General features: G+C 44.3%; 1 protein-coding gene across 1 annotated transcript in view; it reads left to right on the top strand.

Annotated features, from left to right (window-relative positions):
• Window positions 1-19,401, top strand: part of LOC136587025 (maternal DNA replication licensing factor mcm6) — a 66,958-nt gene that overhangs the window by 25,529 nt on the left and 22,028 nt on the right. Inside the window, exons 6-11 of the mRNA XM_066585432.1 lie at window positions 807-952; window positions 1,027-1,177; window positions 2,817-2,958; window positions 9,306-9,447; window positions 11,379-11,486; window positions 18,255-18,410. Coding sequence (XP_066441529.1) covers window positions 807-952; window positions 1,027-1,177; window positions 2,817-2,958; window positions 9,306-9,447; window positions 11,379-11,486; window positions 18,255-18,410 — 845 coding nt within the window. The remainder of the gene's footprint in view (window positions 1-806; window positions 953-1,026; window positions 1,178-2,816; window positions 2,959-9,305; window positions 9,448-11,378; window positions 11,487-18,254; window positions 18,411-19,401) is intronic.

The raw sequence follows: 19,401 nt of genomic DNA, 5'->3' as shown, positions 1-19,401 counted from the left end.
TTTTTTTTTTCAATAGCCCCCCCGTTCGGCGCAAGACAAACCCGATGCATGTGTTGAAAAAAAAACCGGATAGTACTTACCCGAATCCCCGCGCTCCGGTGACTTCTTACCTACCTTGCGAAGATGGCCGCCGGGATCTTCACCCTCGGTGGACCGCAGGTCTTCTGTGCGGTCCATTGCCGATTCCAGCCTCCTGATTGGCTGGAATCGGCACACGTGATGGGGCGGAGCTACGAGGAGCAGCTCTCCAGCACGAGCAGCCCCATTCAACACAGAGAAGACCGGACTGCGCAAGCGCGTCTAATCTGGCGATTAGACGCTGAAAATTAGACGGCACCATGGAGACGGGGTGCCAGCAACGGAACAGGTAAGTGAATAACTTCTGTATGGCTCATAATTAATGCACAATGTACATTAAAGTGCATTAATATGGCCATACAGAAGTGTATACCCCAACTTTGTTTCGCGGGACAACCCCTTTAAGACAGCACACCAATTTTACCACTTTAACCCCGTCATTCTACACAAACAGGGACACTTACAATAAATTCTTAACATAGTTCACCAGGAATGTTGGAACTTTTGGCCAAACTGTTCAAGTATTGTTAAAGGGGTTCTGTGAGGATATTCAGTAGCAGATTGTCACTTTTGTACGGCTCTTGGGCAAACATTGTCTTGCCCACGTAAAGTGCTGCTCCTCCAGCCACGGTCACCTCTCCAGTCTCCAGATTCAATCATGTTCTAGATTACAGCTCTACAGTTTAATACTTACAAGCTTGGCTTTTCACACTAACCTCTATTTCTAGATGCTCGCATGGAGACTGGAGCCAAGGTCACGGGGAGAGAAGGGTTTGCTGCGGAAGGAGTTCAGGGTCTAAAAGCCTTGGGAGTCAGAGACCTATCCTACAGACTGGCCTTCTTGGCATGTCATGTGGGGGCTACCAACCCAAGGGTAAGCCTTGTAGGACACAATGTGACTGCTGACCTAGATGTGCAGACAATAAGTAACAATGTTATTTTCTACAGTTCGGAGGCAAAGATATGAGGGAAGAGGACCAAACTGCAGAAAGCATTAAGAACCAAATGACTGTTCAAGAATGGGAGAAAGTATTTGAGATGAGTCAGGACAAAACCCTGTACCATAACTTGTGCACAAGCCTGTTTCCCACAATACATGGTAAGTTCTGATATTTGTCTACAGAAGCTTCACTGCCAGATGCAGGTTAATATCTAGATGGACACTAGAAGCGGCCCCTGGAGATGGGTGGCTGGGTGAGGGTCCTAGCGTTCCTATCCCTATCCTGCACACTGACGGACATTACAAGGATTCCGGTTCTATAGTCATGTTTACGACCCTTTATCTTTTTCAGATTTGTAGGATGTTCTCTGCATTTTGCCTTCATTTGACTAGAACGTTCTATTCACCAAAGCACTTTGTGTTGCTACAACTTTCTTTAACATGAAGAGAAAGTTGTTTAACAGTTCCTGCAAACACAATGTTTGTCGAATGAGATAACTGTGATAAATCATGCTTTTTGTTAAGTTGAAGCACGATTGCCGGTGCGTCACTGGAGCATTATACATTTGTCATCTGGTCTATGATGTGCATACGGTCAGACCAGGGGCGTACCTAAAAGCTCAGGGGCCCTGATACAAAAGGTGAGCTGGGCCCCCCCTTTATCTGTATCTGTACCCGTACCCATAACTAAACCATGCTGCACAGAGGCATAACTTGAAGCTTATGGGCCCCAATGCAAAACCTGTAACAGGGCCCCCAACTATAATGCTTTATTCATAGTACTGGGCTCCCTATATGGAGAGGAGAGGCCTTATGGGCCCCCTAAGGCTCCTGGGCCCGGGTGCAACCACATCCCCTGCACCCTCTATAGTTACACCCCTGGGTTAGACTGTCACTAACTGCAGAGAACCAGGGGACTTGTCCCATAGAGAATACAAGTATTTACTAAAACCAACATCGGGAGAGCTGAAAGGTCCTGTGTAACAACTTCTGCTCTCACCATGTATTAATGGTGCAGCGGGGAGGGTCTGTAAAGGGGTATTCCAGGCTTTGGATAGGTCATCAGTAGTTCTACAGGGATCTGCCACTTTGGAGCCCTGTCCATCAGTTGAGCACCCGGCCTTCTGTCGGTGCAATGGGTCGGCCCTGACCACAATGAGGAGCATGAAGAGGTGGAATAAAAGTGCGGCACTCCCATCAATTTCAATGCGAGTGAAGCCGCTGCTTTCACTTCCTCCCCTGACCTCTGATTAGGATGTCCGGCCCTGTTGTGCTGACAGGTCAGCTGATGGACAGGGATTCCCATCGATGAACTACTGTTGAGCTATCCCGAGAATGAGGTATTGGTTGTAAAAGCACCAAATACCCCTTTATATTTTTCATTTTACTATATAAATACCTTATTTCTATTGTGGGCAAATCATGAGGTCTTTACAAGGACTGAAGCCCCCCCATTCCCCACCCATCCGCTTTGACTGGCAATCTTCTAGCTAATACGCTGCATACATAGAGGACTGGCAATCGGGGTGTATGGGTGGGACTACCAGGTACTAGTGAATAACTTGGACTCTCTTGCTGGGAGCTGCAGACTCCATGCAGCAGGTTTCTGTAAGTTTTTAGGAGTTTTTATTTCACTAGAAGCGACAGCTCTGAGATCGCCATGACTGTTACTACTTGATGCTGCCTCCGTGAGGACGGGATGGGTTCCCTTTAACCTTTTATTACATAAAAACCTCATTTACATTAGAATAAAGTTATGGTAAGTGCTGCAATAACTTGTTGTGCCACGGCTTTCTAGGGAACGATGAAATAAAGAGGGGTGTGCTTCTAATGCTCTTTGGAGGAATACCAAAAACCACGTTGGAAGGAACCTCTCTGAGAGGCGACATCAATGTGTGCATTATTGGAGACCCAAGTACGTCGAAAAGCCAGTTTCTAAAGTAAGAGTTTCACACTTTGCAAGTAACGTTACCGGTCTTCAGTGTAAGGGCTCATACACAATTGCATTTTTTTCCTTAACGCGAATGTCAATGAGACTTTCTAATGTTAAACCCATCACAAGTTGGTGCTATGGGATTTTTGGGAGAGGTGTTTTTAACATTAGAAAGTCCCATTGACACGTCAAAAAAAAACAGCGTTAATGCAGTGTTAAAAAAAAAATGCAAGTTAGGAGCCCTAATTGTAAGATATCCAGCCTTTAGAAATTGATGGTAAATTGAAGTGAATGGGACAAGCCTGAAGTTCTCCGGCCCGAATAAATACGGCTGAGTACGATCTGGTTCATGCGGAGTTAACCGGTCAGTCATCCCAATCCTCCACCTACCATTGAGATTGCCATGCAGGTAAGTTGTCATGTCGTCCTTCCCTCTCCTTCAGGCTCCAGAAGCGTCTCTGCTGCCGGCTGAAGGACAATATTTTGGATTTATTGTATAGCACTGCCAAATGGAGCAAAAGTGTTAGGTTTTTAAACTATATTCCTAAAAGCCTTTCTGGCAGAAGCATCTGAACCAGATGGACATTGTCTTCATTCAGCCTAGCATACTATGTACTATGTTACTATGTCCCTTCACTTCGGCTCTACGGCCATTATCACCCTGACGAAATGACTTCCTCACAAAACTGCTTTCTATTGATGGAGTGTCAAACGTTCATTGAGCAATCGGGTGAAGGTTGTGGTTAGACCCGATGCGTTATCCGGGAACCTCGTGTCAAAAATGGGGAGAAATGTGATGGGTTTCTTAAGACAATAATCTTTAAATGTTTCAATAGAACGACCCCAGAGAAGTGTCCGGCGTCCCCTTGGCCAATGCAGACGCACAACTCATTATCCACCCAATTATCCACATGAACCGCTTCTCGTTAGCGCATTGTAACCTTGTTCTCTGTAAATCCTATTTCATTCACTGCCAACACCTAATCATAAGGAAAGTCCATTCCTTAATCTTCTGTCAAACACGGGTTCCCGTTTCTCTCCCTTTTTGTGCATTGCTCTGCATTTCCTATCCTAATGCTTGGCCACCTTCCTCGGTCCACCCATCCATGTTCCTTTTTAGAACTTATCCATTTTGTTTATACTTGCACTTAATATTGCATACGGCTGAGAGCCTTTTGTGAGAACGGCTTGACACAGGTGAGAATATCCCGAGAGATTTGAGCATTGCGAGACACACGGATTTGAACCACATTTTTTTGAATGGGGTCATACACATGACACGATACTTTCCTGTATCGCACCACGATGTTATGGTGGAAACAAATCGCAGCATGTTCTATTTGGCTGCGTGATCTTTCATCGCAGCCCCATTGTTGACAATGGAACCGCCGGCAGCAGCACCAGCCCCATTGAAAGCAATGGGTGAACTCTGCGATCCTCGGCTGTGGCACCCCCGAAGTGATGCGAGGCTGTTTTGAATTAAACTGCCTCGCATCCACAGGACTTTCGCATGGTGGTAAGTGCGATATCGGGCCGTGATTCACTGCCCCATACCACGCTCGCCAGTGTGAAGTTGGCCTCACTGTGTTGGGTTTCACTCTTGAAGGATTGGTAAACTGCAGTGTTCCAGCTGGTGACTGTTAGAGGCGCCTTCTTTCAATTAGCCAAGTCTAATAGCTTGTGAAGGTCTCCAGGCGCTGCCTCTTAACTGCGGACTAAGTTGTGACCTTCACATTCGTATTTTATATCTGTACTTTCAAAACCCACAGTGGGCCTAAAATATGAAGAGGTACAAAACTTTCCATTATACTTTGTGTAGATTCCATTCTTGGTTTTGGCTGATAAATACTGATGAAGAATGACCAAAATTCTGGCAAGAGAAAGAGACCCAATTAGCATTTCAGTATTTGTTTTAGAAGTCCAAATTGCAGTTGTGATGCCATAATGTTTCCTCTACTTGGCCTGGAAAAACATAAGGCGTTAAATTTAAGGGGATTTACTATGCTTGAGGTATTTGTCGCGTAACCATTTTTCTTTTCCCAATTTTTATTTTCTTACCACTTTTTTTTATGTTACTTTGACAGCTTTTTTGCAGAATAAGTTGTTGTATTTTTAATGTGCTGGGGAACTTCTTAAAAATTCTTAGTGGAGTGAAATTCTGCCATCTTTGGGGGGGGGGGGGGGGGGCTCTTGTTTCCACATTGTGTACACTGCAGCAAAAGTGACATAACTTTATTCTATGGGTCAGTACGATTACTACAATAACAAATAAATATAATACATATGATTTTTTTTTTAAATAAAAATCTTTGGAAAAAAAGCTATTTCCTCTCCATCATGACATCATACGATGGAAGTTGTCCTTGGTGCCATGTAGGGACAGGAAGCGAAAGAACCTCCCCCCACCACCAAACACCAGTGTCTTCCTGTCCCTACAGGACAGTAGCGGAAAGCTCCACTAGGTTGCCTGACCTCCCCAGGGGGGAATTACCCTCCCGGGCCTCGTCTGAGTCGGCACGGGCAGGGACCCAAGGAAAGGCCCCCCTGTCTGCCGGGATTGCATGTCCGGAAGCGGTCCCTCCACTACAGCCCAGTTTTTCCCATTTAAAATGATTGTGTATAAGGGGTTGAATTCCGCCTTTGCCTTAACCCTACAAGAATCAATTATTGGGGAAGGCTTTATGTGCACTTAATATTCACACCCAGAACCTGTATGGCCATTGACTAGGGCTGATGGTCTTTAATGCTTTGTCCATTGCTTATAGCCTTCTGTGTTTTGCCCTATCGACTTTATGGCTTAGCCTTACAGCTTAATAGCCTTTAGGGTTCAGCCTGATGACTGTAAATAAAAAAAACTTCAAGAGAGCATAGAATTGTAGAATATATTCATCTTTTAATTTAGTGGCCCAGTACATCTATTCCTGGCCCCCTTTATAAATGCCATACATGTAATGTCTTGTGTTGGTGCGCTCTGCAAAAGTGCCTTGTCATTCTGTTAGGTGTATTGCACAGCTGCAGCAAGGAAGGAGTTAAGTGTTTGCATGAGCCTGGGAGATGCTTGCAATGTATTAATTTGTCTTGTCACATTGTACAAGTGAGAATATAAATAGGAGTGTGTGAGAGCAGGAAGAGTTCTTAGGGCGTAGTCCATTCTTTTGGTTCCAGAGTCTTCAGAGTGTCAGCCATATGGGGGTACCTTCAACTCCCATGTGGTGAAGAATGGAGGAGGAAGAGCAGTTCCCATTTACCTGTGCAACAACTGTGGCAGAGTGAGTCCCTTGAGAGAGAGAGCATGAGCAAGAGGGTGTGCATACAGCCAGGCCTAGTGCAGAGGTACTACGTGATTATCTTTCCTACATGGCCGTCCTGAGGTCTAGGATCTCTGCGTAGAGGTACACCCATTTGTTTTTACGTCCGGCCGGCCTGAAGACATCCTGAAAGTCTGGGATCACCGGGTGGAGGTATTAAGTCTACTACTTTACCTGCACTGCCAATTCTGTGTAAACTGTACCATCAGCTAAAACTTATGTTTAGTAAAGTTTTGCCAGGCACTGAACTTCCCAGGGACCTGAGGTACGTTACTTTTGTCTGCAGCTCCATTATTTACCGCCGAGAGTCATACCGGTGGGTAACGGAATGCTGGCGTCACCCGTGACATCTGCTCTCCCTGTCCCCCAGTTTATTGGGCATCCCTATCCTACAGGTGTCCGGAAGAGGCCCAGCACTGCTCTAGCCAAGGCTGCGTGTGTCCCTCCGGGAGGGAGCCTGATTCATGCCACCGTGACAAGTGACCACTCTACCCTCCCAGCTCCTCAATGTGTACCTTGTGTCTGGGGTCACCCTGCGGGATGCTGCACTAATAATGGCTATGGAGTTAGTGAATGCCTCTGCAGAATTAGTCAGATATGGAGCATGAAAGTGCTGTTCTTCTGCGACAGCACTCTGGTAAAACTCCCAGTCAGGGGCTATAGCATCTAAGAATAAGCTGCTGTCATTTCCCTTCTAGATTTTAGGTCCAGAACTCAACAAACTGCTGAAAAAGCTGGCCAACCAAAAGAAAGTCCTAAACAGCCCCAAAAAATTCCTTCTTGAAAGCCTACATTTCGACCAGTGGTGTAGATTACCAACTGGACACTTAGCCAGTAAAGAGATGAGCTTTGGATGCAAGCTGCTATAGGTTGTGGTCCTCTTAGGATATCCTTTAGTATTGCTCCAGTAGTGCAATGATGACTGGACAATGTGGACTGTAGGAATGATGTCCTCTCCACAATGACGGCATTTATGCTTTTCCACCCTTTAAGGCCTATTATACCTGTGAAGTAACAATGTATAGATTTGATTTGCTCTAAGTCCTGTCTATCCAGTGTAGTAATTTGAAAAACACTGGAGTGGGAGGGAGGGGCTCTATAACGCAATCTTTCTGTCCCTCCAAAGGTCAAGGGGCATCCTCCAGTAGTGTCATGGACTTGTGGAAACTGAATTAACGGTAGGATATAATTGCTATATTTTTCATCCCTGCCCCCTCACCCAATTGCCTGCCACATTCTGGAGTCCTCCTCTGTGTATTGCAGCCAATTCCATGCAGTGCAGCCTTTTGATACTTACCAGGCACGATTGATGTGGAGATTGCTAACTTCACTTTAACATCAATCCCATGATGCATTAGTTTGAGGCTGTACAATTTCTGCCTGATGGGTGGATAGTTTAGTTACAATTACATTCTGTATTCACCTAAATAAGCTACAGACCTTCAGTATACAGTCAGGAGGATGAGCTGTGATCTCCTCTACTATGACTGTTTGTTCATGAGTAACTGACAGGAGTGTCCCCTCTTAGCAGTTTGTGGTAGCATGTAAAAGCCTCACACAGAAGGAGAAACTGACTAGAAACTGTGCAGCGACCCAGACCTAGGAGGCATTTAAGCAGTGGGGTGGAAATAAGAGGTAGTCACGGTGGCTCTGCTGCTCCTCCTCCTGGCAGAGTGGGAAAATGCCGGTCTAGGATCTGACTACACTAGTGATAAAAATAATAAAACAAAATAGACAGGCAGTTGTTGTAGCCTGCTACCTGTGGAGTCGGGTAGGGTAAGGTGTTTGTCGTGATGCCAGCCTGTATATGGGTAGGGACCCGTTGAAGGCAAAAGTAATAAATATAAAAAGTGAAGAAATAAGCAATAAAAATGGGGGTAGTAGTCCTTGCTCCTGAAGCGTTAGTGTGGTACCTCGGTGCTGGATGTTGATGATGGGAAGAGACTTCAGGCCACAGACTGTAGATGGTGAAATCAACTTAAAACACTTGTATTTGCAGGGAAACTGCGTACTTGGTATTTCTGAAGTTACAGCACTTGCATTATGTTCACTTGCGGTAGATCATAGACTTTCATTACGCTTGCAGACATAAAATATTGCTGACACTTTTCTCAGGGGACTAACAGCTTCCAGCTCTTCCTCCCTGGCTTTGACTATTACTTGGCACTTGGATTACTGACTTGATTTCTCTTTCTGTCTGTCTCTCCTCTAGCTCTTCATAATTTGGTATCGTACTCGCGCTTTAGGTGTTACTTCCCACTGCACTGGCTAGAGTAGATGTTCTCCTAGAAGACTTTGTTAAAGATTGTTCGCCTTGTAACTCCCCGATCTCTGTCTTCTCTCCATTAACTCCAGGACTAGACTCTCCTTCATGGCTGGCCTCTAGGACTAGACTGCCTAACCCCACCCACTCTGCCTTTTATACTCTCCCCACTAACCAATCCTGAGCTAAGGAAAGTTTCTCTACCCAATCCCAGTCTAGCTAGGCGTGACTGACAGGGGCTAGAGAAGGTTAGGTTACATTCTGCATAGTCATACAGTGCTAGGTAGTAGGAACACCAAACACTAACCCTTAATTGACCATTTATACATACTTTCACATTAAAGTCATACAACTTCATCTTTTCCTTTTGGATATACACATTTGACATGAGGTAGTGATAGAAATACTGTGGGACCCCAACTCTGGGGTACTACAACTGAACACACAAACCAAAGTGAAGCGGAGATCACACAATCACCTGAGTAGGAGTTCAAGAGTTTCAGATAGAAAGTAGTAACTAACCAAGGTAGCACTAGCTGACCCCTGTCAGTGGCCATTTAAACAGTGTTGGCATGTTGCTTGATCTAAGATGCTCTGTTGCAGTCCGTCCTTCAGATGGTAATCCGTTTAGTTTGTTGCTGTAGAATTTAGAAGGAAGTCTAAGTCCTGGTAAGCTAATTGTCATGCTGACTGTTTCTGCACTGTGCTGATCTGCAATTGTGATGGAAGATCTTGAGTGCTTACATAACTGCTGGTATTGTCTGCTTGTTCGGTCTCTTGCAGGCATGTGGAAGAGTTCAGCCCTCGAGCGGTGTACACGAGCGGTAAAGCTAGCAGCGCTGCAGGTCTGACCGCCGCCGTGGTAAAGGATGAAGAGTCTCATGAGTTTGTTATTGAGGCTGGAGCGCTGATGCTTGCAGATAACGTACGTGCTCTAAGCATTGTTAAAGGGTAACTTTTCATTTAAAGCTAGTTAATTCCAAGTAAACCTTCCAACCGGTGATGCCTACTGCGTCGCTCAAGATGGAAATGAATGATGAATGTGCCATCTTAGAGGTTTGTAGTAAATGTTACCATTTGTAATGGATGATGAAGCATTCAATTTCCTGCATTACATAAAGATCTCCAATTACAGATTCACTTAAGGAGGATGTTTGGGTTGGAAAACTAATTTTTACTCAAATGCAAATGGCCTATTACTGGTCTTCCTCTGCACAACCCTCCACGACCTGCCAAAGTGGAGAATCGCTACACAGAAGGAAGGCTGGATTTTACCCTTGTACCATGTGATGCTTCATGTAGCCTGCGGTGATGCTGCAGACTATCTCAACACTGGGTGTCCGACGCTCTGCAGCTGACAACTACTGAGGTCCCCAACAGCAGGAGACCTCCTCTGATTATAGCTATTCAAAAAGATTGTTCAAACCCACAAATCCCTTATGGGCTGCATTGTGTTCTGGTTTCCGCAGAACATTGCAGCCGTGGAGGCGACATACTAAATGCAGACTTCATCTCTTTTTAGTCAGTTTTTGCACCCTGAAGTGGCATCTTTCTGCAGAAATGTGTATCGGTAGCACGGGATGTTACAGAATCGGTGCACTGTAACATCCCGTGTGCATGCTGCCATGCAGCTCTGCGACTCTGGTGCATACTGCTTTCAGGCGGTTGGGTTCGGCCAGACCGTATTACTCCGTACAGGGAAGGAAATCTGACAATGGCAAAAGAATCACTCACAAAAAGCAAAGTCCTCATTGAGATGAAAGAATAGTCCTCAATTTTATTTATAATCCATGAAAATATGTAACCTGTTCTACGTGGACATTAATGTGCAGCCGCCCGTGCAACCAGCTGAAATCTTCTCGCACAGATGCAGCAAAGTTTAACATTGTTATTTTTTTTTAATGTTTGAACTTTCTCTGCCAAAGTTTACAGTTTCAGTTACTTTACAGCGGCTTTCTTGTGTTAAATAGCTTTTCAATGGCGCAAGATAAATGGCAAGCTAAACTCTGCTACATCTGTAGATGTGGGAGGAATAACACCAACTCCCTTTTTAAGATGGTGATGAACCTCTTATAGTGAATGTTCAGCTGATGCATTTCCATTGGCATCTGGATAAGTAGTATTTTTTACTGGTAATTGCATTTTTTGGTCATGTGTTGGCACCCCAATCTAATTAAAAGGCAAATTGTTAAAGGTTTCCAGGTAGCTGTCAGTGCCAGGGTTCACAGGGGTCTGAGCAGAAGTCACTGCTCCCATCCCAGGGTAGTGGCCGTGCTTGTAGTTGCAGGCTGGGGTCCTATTGATTTCAATAAGAACTGCACCTGCAGTTACAAGCACCGGCCACTACAGAGGTCAGAGCAGTGGCCTCCACTCCGATCCCTCTGCATCCTGGCACTCACAGTGGGTGCTGCCTGGAAAACACCTTAAGCATTTTCCTCATAAGTCCTGGTCAGAAATGTGTGGGAGTGGAAGTTCTGTCCCCTCCCAAGGGTTCCAGAGCAAGAACAATGGTTGTACAGCTGATAGCACTCCAAGTCTAAAATGTGAATTCAAAGGAATATCTAGACAAATTAACCCTTTTGGTGACACTAGACGTCAAGCCTTTAACCTCTACAAAGAGCTATTTACATAATGAATGGCCCAATGTTTGTCTAGATTACACTGACACTCAAGCCTTCGAGTAGAGCTTTATGTCGTTACTGCGTAGTGCATAGGAAGCCAAGATCACAGCACATCTGCAGGGGCCAGGGTCGATGAATATTATTGAAGTGATCAGGTTTTCCCCAATATTTCTTTTTCTGGCCTCTGATTTTAAAAAAATAGTGTTAAGATTTCTTTGCTCTTTTGTCTGTTTAGGGTGTTTGTTGCATTGATGAATTTGACAAAATGGATCTGAAAGATCAGGTGGCAATACATGAAGCTATGGAACAACAGACCATATCCATCACGAAGGCTGGGGTGAAGGTACGCCATCTTATATTCATGAAATGCCTTAGAGTAATAATCAGCTTTCCCTATAGGCCATCCTTAAGAGAAAGGGGCGGAGTGCCCTCTACTGTCACAGTGCGGCGGGATTCACCTTTATGTTAAGCAGGATAGGTGCTGCAGGTCTGCGGTCGCCAACCATCTAAAGTGGGATGTGGTAATTAGACTGAAGGAAACTATAAAAAAAAGAGCTTTCCATAAAAGACACAACTTGTATGAAGAATAGTATTCCACTCGCGTAACCAGCGGCTTTATTAGATTAGAAACAGCCAATATTCAGAAACAGTTGGGACAAGTGCCATGTACAGGCAGAGGCTGATGGGGCGGGTATAATGTAACGGTGAAAGGAGAAAGAGAAGCCTTCAGCATTGCATGCATAGACGTCACATTGCTAGATGGCACGGTGGGGGGAGATTTGTTTGAGGGGGGGGGGGGGTAATTTGTAATGAGTTGAAATCCAATGCTGAAAGGTGAAGTGATTGTAGACTAAAGGAAGAGTGGAGGTGGGAGCTGCGGCTGGAGGTATTAACTACACATGAGCAAGCCATTACAGACCGTTAATCAGCTACGTGGGATAATAATGGCGTACTGGATAAATGACCGGTGCAACAGTAAGGAAGTGGAGACAGAATATATGGAGCACCATAACAAGGGCGGTATATGTAGGACATCAGATAACATGAATACATAATGGAAAGGGCTCAGGGATACATAAAAATCATTAATAGTCTGAAATCTAGAATGTATATAGGAAGCCTGCAGGGAACGCGGCACAAATGAGAACTACGTGTAGTGCAACTGGGAAGTGTATAAGAGGATTGGGGAAAATAGACACCGCAAGTAACTTTAATAAACTAATGAATATTTAAGAGAACTTTATCTGGATGCTAAAAATACTAAATAAAATTACCTTGATGTTTGTTAAAAGATAACGTCTAAATGAATTTGCGTTTAATTTGGCAGCGGTGGAGCAGAACAATAATAAGGGGGGGGGGGGGTCACCTGTGATCTGTGGAGTGCGGTGCTGGATATCCCACATGGCGACAGCGGGGCGGTGTAACAGCTGGCGGGGTGAAGGCGGATGCCATGTTAATCAATGGAGTAGCGCCGCAGAAAGCTTGTGACTCAGCCAAGCTGACCAATGTCCTTCATGCTGTCTGTCCCACCGGCTCCCATATAGATTAATCACCAAAGCAGAAAATTCTTCAAATAATTTCAAACGATTCACTGAGGAAGAATCTATTAAAACCAACTAACTTTATTAAAAAATGTATTAAAAAATTGACAGAACAAAAACATATATAGCGAAAAAAAAGGGGAACTAAAAGGGTATGAAGTATTCCTTCGTTCCTCACAGAAAACCCGTACAAAAGAACCATGCAGTGTTGCAGATGCTAAACACTAAGTCACTTATGGGACCTATAGTCAGGAGGTTAGATACTGCTCTCCTACTAATTGATCAAGTGTAGTTCAGTGTTCGGGAAGGAAAGTTCCTTTTTGTTACAATCTTGTGAAAGATCCATCATAGCAGGTGGAGGAACTAGATTGCAACAAGGAATTTTTTTTTTTTTTTTTTTTTAGAAAGTCAGATAGATAATGTGTTGTACACAGCCGCCCCAGTGTATAATCCCTGGGTTATCAGCAACGTTCTCCCCTATAGGATATTAAATATAGAGGAAAATAAAAAATGAGCATTCGACATCTAGTCCTGTCCCTTTCTCAAGGAAGAATCCCCCCTTGTTTTTCGGGTATCGTATACAGTAGATATCACTTGTGTACAAATACAGGATGATGCTCTGTGCTCTGTTTGAGAGATAATCACTTCACTTCTTTAAAGTGATTATAAAACCTCAGTGTTCAGACCGTAGGGGGTTAAGTTCTTCTTTATTGTCATGGACAGATTGGGGTTACTGGCAAGGATTTTTCCAGAGTAGGGACTGCCCACTTCCCTGATTACTCAGAAGTGGTGCAGTATTTCAACGCTAAAGAGGTTAAATATGCACAACTTGGTCAATGTTCAATACATCAACCTGTACTAATCGGATTAGTCAGGAACACCGATAAGATAGTTCCCACTTTATCCTTCTTTATAAGAGGATATATAACACTCCAGCGTATGAAGGGTTAAGTGTGTGCACGTTGACCGGGTACACAAACTTGTACTACTAGGATTTCTTAGGAACACTAATATATTAAATAGTTCCCACTTTATCCCTATTCAGCAAACATTATACAATACTCCAGCGCTGAAAGGGTTAAATGTGTGTGCATAGAGCTGTCCCCCTCACACACCAGTGATCCCACTGGGGCTCATTGTATGATGTCACTTTCAGTCCCAGGGATACACTCCTATATGCGTTATAATGCTGAACTGCAGCACACCAGGGGTTAATGTTTCCCGAGTGCCTGCGCTTGTGCTAGCAGTTTCTCATCACTTTTATTACCCTCCAGATTTCCCCCAAATTGCTGCCATCGACGCGTTTCTGCAGATTAGCGTAGGGTTAACTGCTTCATCAGGATGGAATGTGAGTCGGGAGCGGCCGTGATAGCTGGCGGCATCCCGGTAATCTGCAGAAACGCGTCTATAGGGATGCAGTAATTAGTGAGATTAATTTATCTTCTTAGTCAGTCAGACTTAGTGTTAGCCGGCTGCCCGGTACCATCCGCCGGGCGGCTACATCGATGCCGAGACAGCCGACCACCTTTTAACAGGGTTCAGTACTGTTTGGGGCAGTTAGGACTCTTACACCATAGGGATCAGCAATCCGGGGGAAATCTGGAGGGTAATAAAAGGGATGAGAAACTGCTAGCACAGGCGCAGGGACTCAAGAAAAATTAACCCCTGGTGTGCTACAGTTCAGCGTTATAACGCATATAGGAGTGTATCCCTGGGACTAAAAGTGACATCAGACAATGAGCCCCAGTGGGATCACTGGTGTGTGAGGGGGACAGGTCTATGCACACACATTTAACCCTTTCAGCGCTGGAGTATTGTATAATGTTTTCTGAATAGGGATAAAGTGGGAACTATTTAATATATTAGTGTTCCTAACAAATCCTAGTAGTACAAATTCGTGTACCCGGTCAACGTGCACACACTTAACCCTTCATATGCTGGAGTGTTATATATCCTCTTATAAAGAAGGATAAAGTGGGAACTCTATCTTATCGGTGTTCCTCACTAATCCGATTAGTACAGGTTGATGTATTGAACATTGACCAAGTTGTGCATATTTAACCCTTTCCAATCCAATTTGTATCCTGGTTTTCCTGGGGGGCTTACTCTTTTTCTGCCATTATACAACGGCGCTATATGCTGGCTAAAGCCAGTACTGCATGAGGTGACACGTTGGATAGGCACCGACAGCAGAGAGGCTGGCAATATACAGTAAGTGAACCCCGATGGATGTCTTCCAACATCGGAGCTGTACAGCCTTAAATCATAATGTCTTCAGAGGTCAGACAGGGGATTGGAAAGGGTTAACCTCTTTAGCGTTGAAATACTGCACCACTTCTGAGTAATCAGGGAAGTGGGCAGTCCCTACTCTGGAAAAATCCTTGCCAGTAACCCCAATCTGTCCATGACAATAAAGAAGGACTTAACCCCCTACGGTCTGAACACCGATGTTTTATAATCACTTTAAAGAAGTGAAGTGATTGTCTCTCAAACAGAGCACAGAGCATCATCCTGTATTTGTACACAAGTGATATCTACTGTATACGATACCCGAAAAACAAGGGGGGAATTCTTCCTTGAGAAAGGGACAGGACTAGATGTCGAATGCTCATTTTTTATTTTCCTCTATTTAATATCCTATAGGGGAGAACGTTGCTGATAACCCAGGGATTATACACTGGGGCGGCTGTGTACAGCACATTATCTGACTTTCTAAAAAAAAAAAAATAAAGAATTTTCTTGTTGCAATCTAGTTCCTCCACCTGCTATGATGGATCTTTCACGAGATTGTAACAAAAAGGAACTTTCCTTCCCGAACACTGAACTACACTTGATCAATTAGTAGGAGAGCAGTATCTAACCTCCTGACTATAGGTCCCATAAGTGACTGAGGCCTCATGTCCACGGGGAAAATCGGGCCCGCTACGGATTCTACATGTAGAATCCGTAGCGGGTCCCTCCTGCCCCGCGGACATGAGCGCTGAAAATACAAATAAATGACAATAAACTCACCTCCCATCCGCTCCGTTTCTTCTCTTCGCGGCGGCGTCATCTTCTCTCGTCGCGGCCGGATCTTCATTCTTCGGCTTGGCGGATGTGCACGATGACGTCGGTGACGTGCCCCGCGCATGCGCCGGGCCGAAGCAAAATGATCTGGCCGCGGCTGAGAGAGGATGGCGCGGCGCCGAAGAGAAGAACCGGAGCGGGTGTGTAAAATGTGATTTTTGTGTCCCGCGGATCCGGACGGCTTCCATAGGCTTCAATAGAAGCCCGCGGGAGCCGTCCCCGCGGGAGACCCGCATGAAAATGGAGCATGGTCCAGATTTTTTCATGCTCCATTTTTTTTTAAATCACTTTTATTGACGATCCGCGGGTATTTATCTACCCCGCGGGTGGTCAATGCATCCCTATGGGATGCGGATCCGCGCGCGGGAGAAGAGTTAAAATCCGCTGCGGATTTTAATTCTTCTCTTCCCCGTGGACATGAGCCCTTAGTGTTTAGCATCTGCAACACTGCATGGTTCTTTTGTACGGGTTTTCTGTGAGGAACGAAGGAATACTTCATACCCTTTTAGTTCCCCTTTTTTTCGCTATGTTTTTGTTCTGTCAATTTTTTAAATAAATTTTCTAATAAAGTTAGTTGGCTCCCATATGGAAGTGCATCTACGGGGTTATTATAGGTCTCCCGGAGTGAAAGCTCATTACTCAGATTTAATGATATTTGAATACAGAAAGTTGATGACGATAGTTTGGCTGAATGACCCTTTTTTGTTTCTAACAGTAAGGGCTCCTGCCCACAGGCGTATGTGTAAAATGCAGCGGGTCTCCCTGTAGCGGTTTACCCATTGTATAACCTACGCTCTGCGGCAGACCATGTATGGCGAGTGCCCTGTACATGCCCACTTATCACACACAAGTATGCGTCAGATAGCAGTTGCCTACGTGGAGCGTATACACAACTCCCCCCAGGTGAATGTTTTGCGCTATAACCTTTGGGAAAGCGTACGGCCCCTTTTTTCACAGGTTTTTCATACCTGTATATCGTACAAATATGGCTTCTGCCGCAACCGGAACAGGAAATCCCAGTTTATCCAATAGGACAGACCCTTCCATTAAAGTCAAAAGTGAGCTGACTACCAAACAGATGGATTGGTTATGCAGGTCGTGATGGTGGCGAACTTCCTCCTTGATCTCCACATTCCCCAAAACCGTAGGCCTTGTGATTTCCACCCCCTCCTCTGTTAGAGATGGTCTACATGCGCCTCTTACCACCCACCATGATCTGCAAGTACACCTCACGGAAGCCAGGAACTTGGCTACCGGCTCCATGAGTGTCCAGTGAAAAGGGGTCACACTGAACACCTCTGAGGGGGGAAATATTTTTGATGTGCAACAAAACTTTAAGTTTGTTTCCATTAATATTAAATGTTTGCATCTGAGTCATTAAATGTGGGTTGTGTGTTTCAAACTGAAGGTAATTTGTGTGTATTTACATATGTATTTGTGTCTGGAAAATACAACTGCTTTTTTTTATAGGCATGCGGACCAAAAATTTCAACACTAAATTTCTATTAACTTTTTTTTGACTCTGTTCAATTTGTGGAAGAAAGTGTAATACAGGCTTGGACTTTTAGAGAAGTGGCAATAACTTTTTTTTGTTTGTTTTTTCTAATGGGAAAAGTTGTTTGTTCTTTTTTTTTTTAAAGCAGATTTTTATTTATATGTTTGCATTCCACTAGGAAACTTGAGCACTTGATTGAATGTATAATGCACTGCAATACTTCTATATTATAGTACATTATCTATAGATTTTAGCCTATTAAGCGCTTTCACAGGTGGGGCTTGGTTAGCATGAATATATGTAAGCCTATGAGCCTACACTAGTCCCCAGACTGCCATGGAAACCCTTATGATGGAGGGGAGCCTCCCACTAACTGTTTAGATGCCATGGTTGACATGTGTTAATACGGCTAACAACTCTGTATTGGCAGCTAGCCATTTATCACAGCTGGCACCCAATGGGTATGGAGAAGGCTCGGCTTGTGCCAAAAGGGTGGCTATAAGGAAGGCTTATGTGCATTCATCTGCTGTGAAAAAGTTAAATACTTAGTATTGCTAATTTGGATACTTTAAAGAAGTTGTACGAAAGCCTAAGGTCATCCTCTAGCCTGTGGATAGTGAAAAACATTGTGATCTGTGAGGTCTGGCTGCTGGAACTCAACCGATGCTGAGAGCAAGGGTCCCATCGGTCCCCACTTGTATGGAACTAAGGATGCACTAGGTATTGCCAAAGTTTCCAGCACTGTAACTGAAAAGAATGGAGCAATGGTGCACATCCTCCCTCTACCCCATTCCGTTACTTGGGATCCCAGTGACTGGACCCCCACGAACATGGTTATCCTCTATCTTGTGGATAGGAAAGAACTTTAGGTTTTGGTATAGACTCTAAGTTTTGTTTATATAAAATTATATTTATGCTAATCATATAACAATCTTTAAACTAAACTAGAAGCTAAGGTGGTTGAGGAACCATTGTGAACTTACCAGTCATGTTCTTGTCTTTCTGCAAGGCCACATTAAATGCCCGCACATCTATCTTGGCAGCAGCAAACCCCATTGGAGGAAGATATGAACGATCAAAGTCGCTGAAGCACAACGTAAATCTTTCAGCTCCAATAATGTCCAGATTTGACCTTTTCTTCATTCTAGTGGATGAATGCAATGAGGTATAATACTTCTCAAAAATGTTGACCTTTATCAGGAATAACCGGTGTGTGCATGAAGCAAAAGACTGGAAATGTGACTGAAAGATGGAGATAAAGGAATGGCACTAAGTCAATGGAGTTGACTGCGGTAGGAATGGGTTTAACCTCGTGCTGGTTGGATGTCTTAATAGAATGGAAAGATTGATATATGCATGAAATGGATGCTGCTAACCTAGGAAACCTACAACCCAGAGGTGGATGTTAATAGCATGGAATGGTGTAGACCAAAGAACTCCTCATTTCCTCTCCTTTCCACTATTCCAATTCTAGTTCTATCCCCATCCATGGCCCCACAGCAGCGAGCAGCACTCCTTCACAGTATTTACCCCCTTATACACAGAGTTGCTGCCTTTGACATATCAAAGTCCATGCGCCCAAGGTAGACCATGCATGTGCTTCCTCTTTCCTAAGCACCAAACCACTTAATTATCTGGCCCTGCTCACGCAGTTCATACTGCAGGAAATTCCTCCTCACATTTTGTCTTCAGACAGCGGTAAGCATCCACAGCCATCAGCACACTCCCACCAATGGGACATATCCAATCCCACTTTCATACCACTCAGCCCCCATACACCACATATGCTTCAGCCCCACATGGCTGATCAGGCAGATCACCTATTACACTGGCCAACAAAAAAAATATTTTGAAATGTTTCCTTAACTTCATGAGCCAAATCTTACTAATTTTGGGATGAGAAAAACAAATCTGACAAATTTTATTAGCTCTAGTTTCTGTGATACAATAGGTGGAGGTATGTTATTTTAACGGATTAAAAGAAAATGATACATTTTAATTCCATATGCGAACAACATTGAGTGGCATTTGAAATTTTTTTTAATGACCGTTACATTCTAAGTAGAGATGAGCGAACGTACTCGGTAAGGCCGATTTCGCAATCGAGCACCGTGATTTTCGAGTACTTCACTACTCGGGTGAAAAGATTCGGGGGT

Source organism: Eleutherodactylus coqui, chromosome 12 (genome assembly GCF_035609145.1).
Source record: "Eleutherodactylus coqui strain aEleCoq1 chromosome 12, aEleCoq1.hap1, whole genome shotgun sequence".
NCBI classification, from domain to species: domain Eukaryota; kingdom Metazoa; phylum Chordata; class Amphibia; order Anura; family Eleutherodactylidae; genus Eleutherodactylus; species Eleutherodactylus coqui.
This window is presented reverse-complemented; position numbering and strand designations above follow the sequence as displayed.